Source organism: Adiantum capillus-veneris, chromosome 6 (assembly GCF_014529385.1).
Source record: "Adiantum capillus-veneris isolate H3 chromosome 6, ASM1452938v2, whole genome shotgun sequence".
NCBI classification, from domain to species: domain Eukaryota; kingdom Viridiplantae; phylum Streptophyta; class Polypodiopsida; order Polypodiales; family Pteridaceae; genus Adiantum; species Adiantum capillus-veneris.
This window is the reverse complement of record NC_140936.1, coordinates 79,127,567-79,145,738: the sequence shown is the minus strand read 5'-3', so window position 1 is coordinate 79,145,738 and position 18,172 is coordinate 79,127,567. Positions and strand designations below refer to the sequence as shown.

General features: G+C 41.7%; 1 protein-coding gene and 2 pseudogenes across 1 annotated transcript; all 3 read left to right on the top strand.

Annotated features, from left to right (window-relative positions):
- The first annotated feature begins 1,154 nt into the window (after positions 1–1,154).
- LOC147455760 (uncharacterized) lies at positions 1,155–2,511 on the top strand. The gene has a single exon (XM_086514435.1). It carries the CDS (start codon positions 1,838–1,840, stop codon positions 2,498–2,500), a length of 663 nt encoding a protein of 220 aa, XP_086370561.1. The 5' UTR covers positions 1,155–1,837; the 3' UTR covers positions 2,501–2,511.
- An 866-nt stretch (positions 2,512–3,377) lies between these two features.
- On the top strand, positions 3,378–4,685 carry LOC147455759 (G-type lectin S-receptor-like serine/threonine-protein kinase SD2-5 pseudogene; annotated as a pseudogene).
- A 1,192-nt stretch (positions 4,686–5,877) lies between these two features.
- On the top strand, positions 5,878–8,350 carry LOC147455758 (G-type lectin S-receptor-like serine/threonine-protein kinase SD2-5; annotated as a pseudogene).
- The last annotated feature ends 9,822 nt before the right edge of the window (positions 8,351–18,172 follow it).

Genomic DNA, 18,172 nt, shown 5'->3' with positions numbered 1-18,172 from the left:
TCCTCTCTCTAGCGTCCCCTCTCCCTGCCATGTATACACCATACAGGATGTGTGATTGCCTGCAGGTGGTTGTCATGCTCGTACGGTGGACAGCGGTTTGTCACCAAGGAGCTTGTGTACGAGGAGATCTATCCCGTTAGATCCGAGATTCATTGGTTGTTTGATCCAGAGAGGAGATTTTCTCACGGTTGCAAATGAGAACGTCACTCGATTCACACTTTTCTATTGCACCATTGACACATTCCGCAATCCTCCAGAATTCCTAATAGGCGTGCACTGCATCCACCGACCCTCAACCCATTTTGTGTGCACTTATGTGCCCTTGGCCCATAACGTGTGCATTGTGTGGAATGTGTGCGATTGCGTAGCCCATCTCTATGTCTCTCTCCTCGTGATATTGAGAGGGCTGAAGGTTGAACCTTCAAGAGTCTTAGAACCTTTGATAAGCTTCGAATCTCCTAGGAAATATGTGGATTTTATTTAAGGAAGATGGAATACGTACACCCTTTGTTGACGCCTCAAGTGACGAGAATTCATCTGAACTTTGGGAAACTTACCAAAATACCCCTCTTATTTGTGAAAATTCCCAAGATAGCCCTCAAATATAAAAAATTCCTAAAGTAACCCCATAATTTGTCATAAATTTTCAAAATGCCCTTCAAATTTTCCAAAATTCTCAAAATACCCTTGGTTGTGAGAGTAAATTTCTCCAAAAACAAAAAAATTTATAGCTTTTCATAAGAAGAGTGATTGTCTACCATACAGGATGCTAAAACTAAAATTTGAGTTGGTTATGTAGGCTTTGGAGACGAATTCCTTCATTATTTTTACACATATTTGCCTTTTTTAGGAGGTAATTTGCAAAAAATACATGCTAAGCACTCAAAAACCGATTTCAATTGTCAAAACAAGAGTAACGATTAGAAAATCTTGAAGATCCAACGAAAATAGATAAAGGGTATTTTGGAAATTTTTGAAATTTGAGGGGTATATTGAGAATTTCCACAAATTAGAGGGGTATTTCGGTAATTTTCCCATGAATTTTCTATGGCTGGGTTCAGACGAGGCAGCGGAAGAAAGAGGGGCAGGATCCACGTTGTCGTGAGTTTAAACCCCCCCCCCCCCCCCCCCCCCCCAAAAAAAACACTTTTCAGCTGCATTCGTCACAGCTCGCCATTGACAATACATAAACAGTTCTCTAACTTCAATTTCAATACTTCAAAAATCTTGCTGCAAATAACCATTGCCTACTAGCATATTGCCCCGCTAATGGCTCCTCTCCGCTTGCAGTGTTGCATAGCCCAGTTCCTTATATATTGTATTGCCTCTTTAGCCGTGCAAGCCCAACAGCAGCAGTCTGCAGCTCGTCATAACAGCTCCTTCATGCGCCTCAGCCACTCGCCTGCCTTCAACTTCTCACCTCTTCCCCCCGTCAACATGAACGTCTCCAACATCGCCATTCCCAACCTTGACTCTGGCTATTTTTTCCCCATCCTCAGCTCTCCTTCCTTCAAAACATGGAATTCCTCGGCTGACAACCCCGGCTTCTCTCTCGGTTTCTACGTCTGGTACCAGTCTGACGTATCAGACATAATTCATCCATTAATGTATTTGGCGGTGTGCGCAGGCTGGTCGGGTAAGATCAGTAACGGCACCTTAATATTATCGGATGGTATGGGCGACGTACAGTATGATGGCCCACTTTCTGAGGATGGCTTCGTGGTTCCTGTGTGGTTTGCGAATTTGGATCGCCCCATCAAGGCCTTGTCAAAGGCATCCCTAGTGTTGGTCACGTACGACAACACAACTAATGTAGGGCAGAGCTTGCATTTGAAGGATGGCCATGGTGAGGTGGTGTGGAGATGCTGCTCAAATAGAGTTGTCGAATTCGGGAGACTTCTTCATCTACAACTCCGCGGGTGCACCCGTGTTCAGGGGGCAGAACCTCACAGACACTCTGGTGCAGGGGCAGAGGCTTTCTGTGGGCATGCAGCTCACAAGCAGTGACTCTGCCTACTCCGCCAGAGTAGAAAAGGGGGGTCTAGCTCTCTACCTCAACAGCATGCGCCAAGGATCAGCTGACCCAGCTGCTCCCTACTGTGTCTTCCCCTTCTTCAGAAATCTTGACCCCATTAACTCTCCTGCACATCGACCTGTAACCCTTAATCAGCTGCTGCATTCTTCACCTCCCAATGATTCATGCATCCGCAGCCACCAATTATATATTCCACCTTACATTTCTGTAGGTCAGAGAAGCTTTTTTCATCATATCAGTACGGGGGAGGCATCTCTTTTAATTAGCTCAGGGTCTAATTGCAGCTCTACTTTTATACATGAACTGTCCACTGATAATCTTTACACTGAATATGATAATCTTGACACTGAATATAGCCAAATTGTTTGCTTTCTACGGTTTTCGTTAAAATTCGGCCTGCTAGCCCTCGTGGCAAAGAAACTGAAGCCGGTTGCTGGTTGTTTTCAACCGGCTGGCAAGGTTTGACCAAAAGGTCAACACGAACTGCACACGGCCAGGTCGAACACAGGACCTCTAGCCCAGGATGAGAGCCCCCCCCCCCACCCCCCAAAAGCACCGTTACCGGCTGTGCAGGTCAGCTTTACCTACACGCATGCAAGCTAGCCGAAATTTATCCATAGCCGCTCTCTACGGCTAGAAAACGATGGTAAGCTTTACCTCCATACAATCGACAATAGTGATTATGGGGAGTTAACCCATAATCAATTCGCATTGGACTCTGAAGACTTAATAATATATTTATGGGGGGTAAGATTAGATGGTTCATATCACCTTAGGGACTTCAAAGAGGTTCCAAATAGGGGCCTTGTGCAGGATGTAGTAGGGCGACAGCAATGTGATGTTCCACTGGGGTGTGGACCTCTTGGCGTTTGTACACCTGATGTCCCAACCGTGTGCGCATGCCCTAACCACCCATCCTTCGAGCCTGTAAACGGATCAGATTTCTCAAAAGGCTGCAGGCCCCGGGAGGGTTTTGAATATGTATGCGGCACCACCACCACATTTGTGGAGTTGGAGTCTGTCGAAAACATCTTCCTCCTCACTGGCTGGACCTTCTTCAAGCATGCAAGGACACTTGCTCCTTGAACTGCTCTTGCGAAGGTATTTCCTACCAGAACAGCACATCCAATTGCTTCCTCATCACCCAAAGCATCAGCTTATTGACCATCACACATGACTTCAATTACTCTGCCTAGAATTACACAGCAACGACGTCAGAAGACCCATTTATTCCGGAAAGTGTTATTGTCCGTAAAAATGACTTTGTCACCCACTTGAAAATAGCCTCGCCTTTGTCTACGCCTACTCGATTTCCTCTCATCACCCTAACTGGAATCATTCCCTTCGTCATTGTGATGTGTTTCTTGCTTGGGCTAGGATTATGTCATTTCAGGAAAAGGAGGAGCAGGCTTCTGCAACAAGCCAAAGAAGAGGAGGAGCTTAGTGACATCTTGCCTCTCTTGCCCACCAGGTTTTCATTTAAAGATCTTCAAGAAGCAACAAAGAGATTCGGCAAGCTCCTTGGTTTGGGCGCATGTGGCTCAGTGTATGAAGGCACACTCCTGGATGGGAGGAAAGTGGCAGTGAAAGTACTCGAGGGTGTCCTACAAAGAGCACATCAAGCGAAAGATTTTTTGGCAGAAATAGCCACTATAGGACACACAGGTCACCATAACATAGTCCGGCTTGTTGGCTTTTGTTGGCAGGGATCGCATCATATCCTCGTCTATGAGTTTATGGTGAGAGGATCACTAGACCGTTCGCTTTTTGGGCCTGCGGGGGATGGCTCACATGCATCAGTCCTTGATTGGCGAAAACGCTATAATGTCTCACTTGGGGTTGCACGAGGCTTAGATTACCTGCACGAGGGCTGTGAACAACCTATCTTGCATTCCGACATCAAGCCGCAAAACATACTGCTGAGTGAGCAATTTGTGGCAAAGATATCTGATTTTGGGATGTTAAGGTTGATGCAGAGGGACATGCAATCATGTGTGATGATGGGAGTGAGGGGGACGCCCGGATACACAGCTCCTGAGTGGTTTCTCCATGGAAGTGTAAGCAAGAAAAGTGATATATACAGTTTGGGGATAGTCATGCTAGAGATAGTGGCAGGCAGGAAAGTTTTGGAGTTCTCAAGGCTCAACACCACGATAACCGTTGAAATAAGTGCCGATGGTTCATCTAGAGAAGAGGCATGGCACTTGCCTAGCTGGGCAGAAAAGAAGTGGGAGCACGGGTGCCTGATGGATATTGTGGACCCACTCCTTCATGAGGAGCCTCTAACCTGTTCAAATGTTAGTGCAGGTGGCTTTGACAAGGTGAAGCACAAAGGTTACTCTACATAGCGCTCTAGTGCATTCAAGAAGACCCAGTAATGAGGCCCCATGCTGCCACGGTGGTGAAGTGGCTCGAAGGTTGTGAGCCCAATGTTCCACAAACCCCTTACGCCTCCAATTCCATAAAACAAACAACTTTGAGGCACTCAAAAAAATGGTTGGTGAGCTATAGTACCAGTAATTATCTTTAACCAAGAATCCCATGTATTTGTCTCATCACTTGAGCTATATAATTATATAATAATTTGTTAAGCTGATGCTTTTATGTACATTATTTTGATAAAAAGTGCAACTAGTCTCTTTATGTTCAACTCATGGTCTACTAGGTTAATGTGATATCCTTGTACTTTGAAGCCCACTACTTAACTAAAGCATCTCGATTAACCTATTTAATTGCTATTTAAAGTTGGATGACATTAGCAAATTGCTAAGCTACTCTAGAATGTGTGTGCTTGTGTGTGTGTGTGTGAGAGAGAGAGAGAGATGTGTGAGTTTCTTGTGTGTATCTTTAAGTGTGAGATAGAGGGAGAGGTTCTTGCGTGAGTTAACTTGACTTTTGTTGATTGAGTGCCTTCTAAGTATAATTGATCCCTTTAGTTTAATCATGTTTGTATAATGTACATCTAATAAAAATCTGCTTTTTGTTGATAGAGTGACTTAAAAGTATATATTGATACTTTTGGTTTAATCATGTTTTGTGTCATGTACGTCAAATAAAAATCACAACTCTCTTCCTTATATGCTCTCACATGCATCACCTCCCCCCCCCCCCCCCCCCCCCCCTCTCTCTCTCTCTCTCTCTCTCTCTCTCTCTCACACACACACACACACACACACACACACACACACACACACAAAATACATAGAGAAGGCAAAACAACTGGTCCATTTATTCTTAGGCCAAATAACATATGTATAACGCTATAGAGTGTTAGGCCTAGGGTAAGACTGGGCAGGCCAAGGGCCAGGACGGAGCCAAGCGATCAAGGGGACCCTATTATTAGCAAGGGAGGACCTATATAGGGCGTGGATGAGTGGAGAGTTGCGAGTTCTAGTCCCCTCAGTATCACGTTGGTATTAGAGCTTAGGGGAAGGGGGGAGCTATGGAGGGGAGTTGCATGGCGTTGCATGATCTCTCTCTCTCTCTCTCTCTCTCTCTCTCAGAGTTCCATGGAGACGGATCTTCGGAAAGATCCCTTGGAGGGAGGAGCAGTGAGGTCGAAGGGAAACACTGTGTGCAGCGATCCATGTGTCGAGAAAGAGCAAGGAATTGACCGCTTCAGAATTACGCGGGCTTGGGCTTGGGCTTGTTGGAATCGCCCTGTAACGCTCATCGATTCACGTCATACTCATGCGACACACACAACAAGCCACACCATGATCTCCTTTTTCTCTCTCCCCACATGGCGTTGTCTGCCCGCCACAGCTTAGCTTGAGAGAATTTCACACTTTTGATCACCCATAGTGCCTCAATTGGCCATCTAATTAAATAAGGGTGCATGAATTGTGATGTGTTTCTTGCTTGGGCTAGGATTATATCATTTCAAGAAAAGGAGAAGCAGGCTTCTTCAACAAGCCAAAGAAGAGGAGGAGCTTTGTGACATCTTGCCTCTCTTGCCCACCAAGTTTTCATTTAAAGAGCTCCAAGAAGAAACAAAGAGATTCAGCAAGCTCCTTGGTTCGGGTGCATGTCGCTCTATGTATAAAGGCACACTCTTGGATGGGAGGAGAGTGGCAATGAAAGTAATCGAGGGCGTCCTACAAAGAGCACATCAAGCCAAAGATTTTTTGGTGGAAATAGCCACTGTAGGACGCATCGGTCACCATAACATAGTCCGTCTTGGTGGCTTTTGTTGGCAGGGATCGCATCATATTGTCATCTATGAGTTTATGGTGAAAGGATCGCTAGACCACTTGCTTTTTTGGCATGCGAGGGATGGCTCATATGCATCAGACCTTGATTGGCAGAAACGCTATAATGTCGCACTTGGGGTCGCATGAGGACTGCAAGCAACCAATCTTGCACGCCGACATCAAGCCGCAAAAGATACTACTGAGTGAACAATTTGTGGAAAAGATATCTTATTTTGGGATGTCACGGTTGATGTAGAGGGATATGCAGACATGTGTGATGATAGGAGTGAGGGGGACACCATGATACATAGCTCCTAAGTGATTTCTTCATGGAACTGTAAGCAAGAAGAGTGATATTTATAATTTGGGGATAGTCACGCTAGAGATAGATGTGGCACGTAGGAAAGTTTTGGAGTTCTCAAGACTCAACACTGTGGCAATAACTGCATTAACACTAGGTTGGTAATGGGACACTTTTATGTCCTGGGACACTTTTATGTCCTGTTAAGTGACCATTTTCCTTGAATTATGTCAAGAGTTTCAAAATGGATTTTGAGGTGCTATCTTTCTGGAAAGTTGTCTCATGAGCTGAAAAAAACTGGACATTTTTTTGGAATATCAATTCCATCTTTAACCTTGTCCTTGCACAACATTTCACAACCTAAATTGTGTGAAAAAACGGGTCCTTTTTTTGGCTCTTTACAACTTTTTGCAACTATACCACTCTAGAATTCATGTTTGTGAGGTCTATAATGCTAGAGAACTATCTTTAGTAGTCCTCAACATGTCCTGATGCTTCTAGGGAGAAATAAATGTTAAAGTTGTAAGTCATGACCAAATTACAAAAATTGTCAAATCCTATTTTTTAGCCAATTTTAGCTCTTCTATGATTTTTTTGGTGGCTTTCATGATATCTAAATGCAGTTTTGATTTTCTATGTCGCATATTGTAACATAAAGCTAATATTCTTTGAGTTTTGGGACACCTAATACCCTATTTTGCATAGCAGACAACGATGGTTATTTTTTTCAATTATAGAAGAAAACGAAACATTCTAGTATATCAAGTATAGTTTTTTCAATATTGTTAGTTTCTTGTGAAAAATACATGCATTTTGTAGGAAGTAACCATATCTAGTCATAAGGATCAAATTTGGCTAGATATTGAATAGTTTCTATGGGATTCTACAACTCATAATGTTGAACCCAGTTTATTCATGTTTGTTGTATTTAGCACTTCATCTTTGTCCCCAAGATTCCCCTTGGTAAGAGATGTATTATTCTTTTGACATGCTCCATGGCTCCTTATGAACCTAAGGGACAATAGGGAACTAAGAAAACATGCATATATTAGTTGTATTGAGCGTGGCTATAGAAACTTTGATGATAGGTTTGCATAATGGTAAAAATTCAACTTTTTGTACCTATTTCTTTTGGCAAAACAAACCATAGTGAGTGAGAAGCAATCATATGTTCTGATCACCAACCCATTGAAGTTAACTAGGGAATTTATCTCAAGTCCTACAAAAACCCTAATCTTATTTTTATGCAACAAAACGTAAGAAATGACTGTTTTGATCAAAATGTAGTGGTCCATCAACTTTGGAGGCTTAGTGTGACCAAATGATGAGAAATTTTAAAAGTTTCTTATTTTTTTCATGTGTAGTAGGCCTTGAACTATAACCTCATGAAAGGATTTTACAAAATGAGTGGATCTACTATGGTTTTGGAGGTTTTTTTCAAAACCCTTAAAGGACACTTTTATGTCTTGTTAGGTTACCAACCTAGTGTTAAGCGCCACCAGCTCATCTGTAGAAGAGGCATGGCAATTGCCAAGATGGGTGGAAAAGAAGTGGGAGGAAGGGTGCTTGATGGATATTGTGGACCCTCTTCTTCATGAGGAGCTCGTGACATGTTCAAACGTTAGTGCAGGTGGCTTTGACAAGATGGAAGCACAAAGTCCTTTCTACATAGCAATTTGGTGCATCCAGGAAGACCCTGCACTGAGGCCCCATGCTACCATAGTGGTGAAGTGGCTCGAAGGCTATGAGACCAATGTTCCACAACCCCCTTAGGCCTCCAATTCTACAAAAAAAAAAACTTTGAGGCACTCAAAAACATGATTGATGAGCTATCATACCAGTAATTAAATCTCATGTATCTGTTTCTTGGACTATTTAATTGTATAATAATTTTTTAAGATGATGCTTTCATGTATATTATTTTGATAAAAAAGTGCAACTAGTTTCTTTACATTCAATGTTGGCCTGCTACTTGGACTTTGAAGCCCACTATGTTACTAAAACATATTGATAAACCTATTTAAGTGCTATGTAAAATTGGGTGACATTAGCTAGCAAATCGCTACTCAAGAATGTTTTTTTTTCCTTGTGAACACACACACACACACACACACAGAGAGAGAGAGAGAGAGAGATAGATAGATAGTTCTATTATCGTCCTGGGAGGTCAAATATGACCTATGGGACCAAATGAACATGTCACGTGGTGAGAGAGAGAGAGAGAGAGAGAGAGAGAGAGAGAGAGAGAGAGATTTCTCAATTTCTTGTGTGTATTTTTCAATGTGAGATAGAGGGAGAGGTTCTAGTGTGAGTTTACAAATTTGACTTTTGTTGATAGAGTGGTATCTAAGTATATATTGATCCATTTGGTTTAATCACGTTTGGATCATGTACGTCTAATAAAAAATTGATTTGTGTTGATAGAGTGACTTCTAAGTATATTGATCTTTTTGGTTTAATTATGTTTTGTATCATGTACGTCTTATAAACATCAGAACTGAGTGCCTTATATGCTCTCACATGTATCACCTCTCTCTCTCTCTCTCTCTCTCTCTCTCTCTCCCCCCCCCTCTCTCTCTCTCTCTCACACACACACACACACACATAAAATACGCAGAGAGAGAAAAACAATTGGTTCATTTATTCTTACTCCAAATTACATATGTATAACACTACAGAGGGGGAATGATGAACACACACAACTGCCTTTCTACAGCCTTGGGAATTCACAACATCCCTATGCCTTAGTCAACATACACACAAGTACAGAATCAATAAGTCTCTCCTACATATGCTCACACTTGAGCATCCCAAAATACACATACCCTCAATCAATTCCCTCTCACACATCTGAATTCAGACACTATTGACGTGAAACACACTTTAATGTATATCCACCCACAAAACATGTAATCATTGCTTCAATCCTTAACCCTCTAGAGCACCTTCAACCATAGATATGCAATTCTACTTTAGTTATTACCCTTGAACACTTTCAAGATTTTTGGCATACACAAATTCTCTTGCAGCCTCACATTCCCTTTGCATGGATTGGTCCCACACAAAAAACAACCACATATGTGACACACAGGTAGACACGAGCATGAGAGAGAGTCACACTAAGAACATTCACTCAAGCATAGAGAATATCTTAATTTGATTAGCTTCAAATGAATAGTGTACAATGATGTATCCCACATAAAAATCTCCACCCTTGCTTCCTTGCACGCCTTGCATCGGTTGCCTCTCTTTTCATCCATGCCTGTCTCAAACAACCTATTCATTCCATTCATTTGCAAGTCACCTTCTAGGCTCCTTTGCTTTTCATGCTTTGTCATAAAATATAATATCCAGCTATCCCAAATGATTTTCTGCTGCTACTAAAGAAGATGCAATAGTCATGGTGGAACGAACTTCATCAGAAACATCATCCTTCCATGCCTAAGGCGGGAAGACAAGCATGAAGCTGTTAAATTCAGAAGTAGAGGCTATTGAGAGAGAGAGAGAGAGAGAGAGAGAGAGAGAGAGAGAGAGAGAGAGAGAGAGAGAGTATAGAAGGTGTTGAGTTGCTACTGAAGAAGATGCAATAGTCATGGTCGATTGGACTCCATCAGAAACAACATCCTTCCATGCCTAAGGCGGGAAGACAAGCATGGAGCTGTTAAATTTAGGAGTAGAGGCTATTGAGAGAGAGAGAGAGAGAGAGAGAGAGAGAGAGAGAGAGAGAGAGAGAGAGAGAGAGAGATTCAGTATTGACGGCGGTAGCTGAGGCATGTACCATGAGTGGACCAAAATGAAATTAGAATGTTTAGTTGGAGTTAATGAAAGGAGGTTGAGCCATTTGCTTATATTTTAATTTAAAATCTATTTTGATAGCCCACCTTATTTCCTCCCTCTATGCCAAGTTGTTTCTCTTATAACATTTGAAATTAAACAATATAGTCCCCTCTCTCCTCCCAAAATAGGTGTCCAAGAGATTCCTTTTTGGTACAACCTATACATGCCATCACCCACACCAAAAATGATGGATACTTACACAAAGTGATGCCATCCCCTATAAGATGCACCACTACTCTTTTAGAGTTTTTGAAAACTACACCCCATCTATGGGGCCAAATGGGCAAACAACTATAAAAGATAGGGTTGAAAATCCCTTCAAATGAAAATTAGACCGCATTTATGTGGCCAAATGGGCAAACACCTGAAAAAGATGAGGTTGAAAATCTCTTCACATGAAAAACCCTCAGATGACAACATGGGTAAAACTCAATTTGACAGACCAAATTCAAATCCGGTACCAATGAATAAGGTGGGTGACTATTGTGAAGGAGAAGAAGGGAACACAACCTTACCAGTAGAGTACAAAGGACTCAAAATGATATCCATACTTGATAGTGGGTTTAGAATAGCCATTTCTATGAAAGGAGTTTGGGAGAAACGAGGAAGACTAGCTCTCAAGAAATTATGCATGAAGTTGCAATTAGCCGACAGGTATGTGGAGAGACCCTTGGGAATGCTGGAGCAAGTAATAGTATCCTCGTGCGGATAGAATATAAACATACCTTGGTGGTAGTATATCTTGGAAAAGACAACAATTTTGAAGTTATTTTGGGACGGTCATTCATGCATCAACTCAAAATGGTCCAAGATTGGGGCTATGGCCATCTCTATTTACGGTACAAGGGAGTCACAACCAAGGTTAACACCAAGGATCATAATTATAGGGATGTAAAGCAAACTCCAATAGAAGACTTTTTTGTCACTACGGACGACGAAACGCAATCACCGTCTTGGTTAGTGAAGGATGGTCATGTTTGGATGTGTGGAGAAACAAAATGCAAGAGTCTTAGAAAGGAGGACTGCACTCTTGAGTGTGCAATAGAAGACGACTACTACATGAAGGAACCATTCCCAAAGGAATTATTTGAACCCTCTGGATGGAATCAAATACTGGCGACTCTTGACGTTTGCATAAATGAGATAACCAATACTATGTTTTGCGACAAAGATGGTTAAGATATCATACCCTTTCTAATGGTATCCATTGTCCATGAAACCAAAAACATTCCTAAAACAACTGAGATTGAACAAACAAGCGATTGAAAACGAATAGTGGACGAAGCTTTTGTATGAGATCTTCCACATGATGGTGAAGACGAACTTTCAAGTGGCTATGCCATAACTCCCTTATTTACGATATAGGTATTGAAGAAAGCTAATGAGGTTTGTGAGTATGAAAACAGAAAAAGTGAGACATATAGCAATATCATGGAGCATGATGTCAAAGTACAAATGAAGGAAGTAGATCAGCCATGAGAATTTGTCATCATTGACATACCTCAAGAATCAACAAAAGTTTTTTTTAAAAACGAACTCCAAAAAGTTCAAAACCCAAAGCAGGTGAAGGAGATAAGTTTCCAAGTTCAAAGTCAAGTGTTCAACAAACAGAAGATTAAGAGAAGAACAAAGATAAGGAAGAAGATCGATTGCCTCCCACAAAGATCAATTTCAACATATCTGGAGAAACGTGACTTAGAATCACATGTTCAACTGTGATAGATACAAAAGTGATAAAGACTCTAACATCTTATGAAACATGGATAATGATGGTAAAGCCACCAATCAAAGAGATAGAAGAAATAGTGTACACAAGTTCAAAAATGTCAATTCCTAGCTTTGGAGTGAGAGAAGCCGTACTCAAGTTGAGTATTGGGGAGTTTAAGGATACATTCTACATAATCAACTCCGATCACATCAAAGAGAGTCTAGTCTTGACAAAAAGCTAGATGAATATTTTCTTTCAACCACAAGGAAAAGCTTCAACAACAACACCACCAAAAGCGCCATAAGCACCTCAAGTCCATGGAAAAAAAGAGCAACCAAGCATTGCAAAAAAAGATAAAGCTAAGGTAAATACTAAAGAATATCAACCTCACAAGACAACTTTACCTTCAACAATTCCCCATCAAACTTCCATCGTAGCCTCTACATTAAGAGCCAAACCAGCAATAATGCAATGGAAACCCAAGTAAAAAGTTTATCAACCAAAGCATCACAAAATTTCCTCTAGAAGAAACCAAAAGAGTATCAACCAAGTGTTGGTATCCAAAGATCATATCAAAGTCAACGACCCAGTTTGGATACATGAAGCACAAGTTCAACCTCAACAAAAAAAGGTGACAAGGTGGATAGCATCAAACGAGTCAATCTTTGCTCAGGGCTACTTCCAAGGAAACACGGGTATTTGGGCCAAAAAGCCTAAAGTAATAGCCTGGACATATTCACCTCAACCAAAGCATTCTACAAAGATCAAGCCAATCTATCAATGGAAGACAAAAAACTCAAGTAGAAGAAAGCACACAACAAAAGACAAAAGAGAGGACCTTCAAAGCAACAAGCCATGCAACAAGTTTGGATACCAAAGTCAAAAGCTACCCAACCAAGATAGGTGAACCAACGGATGATTCCAATCAAGCTACTCAAAGCACAAGGATTTTATGAAGGTAACACGTGGTTACCAAAAGTAGTAGATCGTACTGGAACAACCAAGATCAATCATGTCACACAAGGATCAACCCATTGACAAGAATTCCATACAACACCCAAACGACAACAAAATCTAGTCAAAATTGAAGGTGATGCAAACTCCAAATGGATACCTAGTCATCAACTACAAAAGCAAGTCTTTTACAATGGAAATGCCCAAGTATGGATACCAAAGCCTATGTCCATCAAGTAGTTGAGCAAAAGGAGAAAATGAAAAAGACGGTCACACAAGGACCAGAAACAAAGTTGGTTCATAAATCTCAAGTGAGAACTCAATCACAAAGAAACCACACACATCAACAACCGCTTCTCATGGGAGATTTAAAGCAAAGGCTACATCGGTCCCTACAAGAGCCGAAGAACTTGTTTCACAAAGCAGTGTCAACATACAACAAGCAAGTTAAGAGAAGCAGAAGTATGCCAACCTACTGGACAAAATGGTGGCATCTATATACCAACACAATTAAAGAGGCCTAAATCTCCAAGAACTTATGGAATTGGGTTTTTGGCCTTGAATAGGTATTTCCAAATTGCCATTAAAAATACATGGCATGAGAGTCAGAGCTGGGCAGCTAAGCCACAAAATGAGCAAGGCATTAGTCCCAAAGCTTCAAGTAATATATTTTGTGGTCTAAGCATCTTAGCTATTCTAAGTACTACTCAAGCAGGAAGAATTGAACATATTTATAATTGTCACTCATGCTGGTATAGGTGAGCATAAGAGTCAAAGTTTATGTATATTAATTCTTGCAAAGTGAAAGATAAAGCCCAAAAAACACTCACGCACGGAGTACAATGAGGTGTGAGTGGAGAAGCTTTTACATCAAAAACCCTTCTTGGAAACGTGGAAGCTATTGAGACGTCCTTTGATGTCCCAAGTGCTACACTTGTTCCTTGAAGCACCCATCAACTGCATCCTTCACACTGCATGCTCTTATTTAATGAACTTCTCGTATGCATATAGAGTGTCCCATAGTTAGCACTTGAATTAGGCACTCTTCCTTTGTCTCTCCCAAGCACTCACCTTGCATGACATGTACTTCAAGTTCCATTGCTCAATTCCAATAAGAGCATATATTAAAGGCATTTTTTTACCACTAGGTTTTTCCCCTTTGATCATCCAAGTTTTAGACCCTAATCTAGAAACACATCATCTTCTCGTATATATATTACTTCTACATTATCAATAGCAAAGTGGCTAACCAAATCAATCTACAACAACTTGGAGCAAGAGCTGAAGATCACAAGATACTTATCAAGAGAACATCTTACATTCAACAACAATGACAAAGCTTCAGCGAGCATGGCAAGTCAAAGAATGGCATGCACACAAGCAATGACAAATTCCGCAAGAGAGTCGTCAACAACCATCATAAGTAGCTCCCATAGTGCTACAAAATTAGCGAAATATTTCAAATGACTCGCATTGCAATGGACCCAAAGAGAAAAGGACCGTCATCAAGTCAACAACGACGAAAGAAGCTCATTTCCAACAAAGGCAGGCACGTCAAAAGAAATCTTCACGGCCAAAAGTTGCATCAAAAAGAAGAATGAGCAATAAGATGCAAAATTGCCTCGACAATTGAATTCCAATACATGCATCAACTAGAACACATGAGATATGAAGCACTCAAGGAAGGGGGAAGCATCATCAACGACAAAGCACTTTCCAAGATGAAGACCAACCTTGAAGACAACACTGAAGCCAACCCTAATGACAAGACTGCACATGTTATGGAATTGATATTTTATTATACATTGCAGATGTGATAGGTGGAGAAGACTAGACCAAGCTAGGACTTTGTGAATGAGAATACATATATTGTACATTTTATTATTCATGTGCTCTTTATGAGCTTTGGCCATTTATGACCGGCCGGCCAGTTTGTAACCAATTTGACCATTCAAGAAATCTATAAAACAAATACGTGCAAGAGGGAAATGGTCACTCTTGCACGGGGGGAGATTGCACCCAGTGTCTTCGTTATTCTTCTCCTCTCCTCTCTTCTCTCTCGCCATGCTGAGGCGTAGCACTGCGCTCTAGGAGGTGCGCCTGCACGCGCTCTCTTGCTCTCTCCTGCTCTCTGTCTCTTTCTGTTTGTGTTGAGCTTGTTATGGATTTGTAGAGGTTGGCAGGTACGTAGGTTTATTTTTTTATGTCTTGCTATGTGCTATTTCAAGTATTCTGCAGGGCAGCCAGGCTTTCGGCTGTAGTAGTGGTATCAGAGCTGTGGCTATGCCTTTGGGCTTGCAATGGTGATGGCTATGGAGATTGTTATGAACAAAGATAAGTCATGCTTCTTGAACTTAACTTTTCTTGCTTAAAATTGTATGTATGTTATTAGTACAAATCTTCTAAGACAAGCTTAAACATTGTTAACATAGTGTTTCACACTCTTAATAATAATATTAATAATATCGACGTAGCTAGTGTACATAGTTGATTAAGAGAAATTCTTAATTTGATCGAGGCCCGTATTTAGTAGACGACGAAGAAGAAGAAGAAGAAGAAGCAGCATAACAAGAAGAAGAAGAATTTGATGTTTTACAATCATAGGGTAAAGGTGATTGTGTGAAAATCTAAATAGAACAACGATGTATAAACATACGTACATATCTATTTTTCATTTCTTCTTGCGATGAAGCAAAGAACCACAAGGACAAAAACAAAACGTGTGATAAAATTGTTGAGGGCGACAAATTATGGCTCAGTTTCAAAGAGATCCCCTCAGTTTCAAAGAGATCCCAAGCTTGTAGTGGGAAAGCTCTCTACAAAATATATATAAAAGAGAATTTTTTTATAATAATAATAATAAATTGTTGGAGCTACGATAGAGCTCGAAACAGCGCATTAGTTTCCTCCTCTACCGCAGCAAGTCCCCGCACCATGGTGCCGCTAGCACCACCCTGGAAAATGGCCGTTTCCTTTGCCAGCCCATTGGAGGCGTCAGTGACGTAGATAAATTCAGCGATGGCCATGAAATCTAGTGAGCGCATGCACATCTAAGAGAGTAGAATTACATAGCTAGCAGGTATCTGATGTGGTCAACAAACCCCAACCCTCATCACCCACCAATCGGTTGTTGATGACCTGCAACTGGCACTTCCGCATGACATTCGAACTCTCTCCCGCCTCTACTTCCCTACTTGGCGGCTCCAGTTTTCCCACCAACCACCCAATCTCTCTCTCATTTTCTATCGACATGCACACACCTCTACATCTTGCCATGCAATTTGAGATCCGCCAGTCCACACCAATTTTTCTTTTTGTGAGCTACATGCAGGTCGTAGTAGCAGTTACAGAGATATGATACTCATGTAGGGCGTCTATACACACACCCCAGTGACCCACACCCTTGCGCACTACCTGATTGCCCCACGTTGGCATGCTCCTACCCCTAGTTCTCTCTCTCTCCCACCTTTTCTGAGCACCCCTCAGCAGCCACCATGCAAATTTTCATAACAAAAACAAGGGGCGGCCCACCTGCAATTTTATCTGCGTGCCACCCACCATGACTGCAAAAATCTAAGCGTTTTTTTCTCTCTTTGGCCTATTGGCAGCCACACCCACAGTACTTGTTAATTTCTCTCTCTGCGGCCGCTGGACCAACCACCCATGCAGTGGTTTTCCGGCACTATCACTCTCAGTTGTCCTCTTCGTCAAGCCTCCAACTAATAACTTACACGTAATTTTTCTCTCAACCATCCAATGCTCATTGATCTCTTCCTCTCCCTGCCTCTTGGTCTGCAATTATCTCTCTACCACCAAAACCTGCCCACCCATGCAGATGATAAACTGCAGTCTCTCTCCAGCTCGTAAGCTACAGCAGCCCGCCAGTCTGTAAATTACCTTCGCACTCCGCGGTGGATGCCACATCAATTGCCGGTTTTGTCCGATCACGGGATGGCTCTGGGCTGGCCGCTTTGGCCACCAAGCATCAATGGCACAAGTGCATGCAGCAGAATTCGAAAGCAGCAGAAGGCCAGCCCTCTCATTTTCAGCTCCCCCTCCTTTCCAGAGCTCTCTCAATTGCGTGCACACTCCTCGCCTGTCCACCACCGTCTCGGCTCTGCTCGATCCTCGTGTAGTCAATACCTCTCTGAGTGCCTCGTCTAACTTGATTGCTCCCTACGGTTTCATTATATTGATGCAGAAGTGTGGGAATTTCACATCAGAAACTCCTCCTTCATTCAAGCTGGTGATTCCCTGCTTTTTGATGTCAAAGGGCTCTCCGCGCCTCTCTCTTTCTCTCTCTGTCTCTCCTAGTACGCCTATCTACAGAGGCGACCATTGACGAAGCTCTTGAGAGATTTCTGCAAGGCTTTCTTCGACTTTACTCTTCTCCTTTACCTCATTTTATTTTGTGTCCAGATATTGGGCTCGATTCACACGGATTGTCTCGGTTTAATGGCTTCATATGTAAATTTGGCCTTTTGAAGTGGAGTAACATAACATTTCATTTAGTTTTGCTCTATTTTTCTTCCTCCTTTCAAAATGACTACCTACCAAGGTAGTCATTGACGAAGCTCTGGAGTGACCGTTGCAATACTTTCTCAGACGATGGCCAATGCACAACATCCTCGGGCATTGACACTGACATTGATGACGATTTTTTTTTCAATCTTTTGTTGTACTTCATTTTATTTTGTACCTAGACATTGTATTGGATCCATAAGGATTGTATCAATTTGGTCTCATAAGCTCTTTTGTAGACGATTAATACATTAAGGAGGTCATGGTGTTCTTTGTATGCATATGTGCTTGTATCTTTGATCGTTAACTTTGACAATCTGTTGTGGCATATTCTACATGTGGTAGAATAAACAACTGTAAAATAATAATAATCATAATAATAAAAATCATCACCTTACGTAGGTTCCATGAATATCATTGGCCAATTCAAAAATTGACGACCACAGGAAAATTAGAGACGATGATCACGATCCAAGACCTTGGTTGATGAAGTCGGATACTCCTCGGCTGCAAGGTATCCATGGGGCCGTGGTATCATAAACTCTAGGACAATTAGGCTCATCGACACAACACGACATTGAATTGTATCAAATCATTATTATAATTTTGGCTAGGCAGTGATA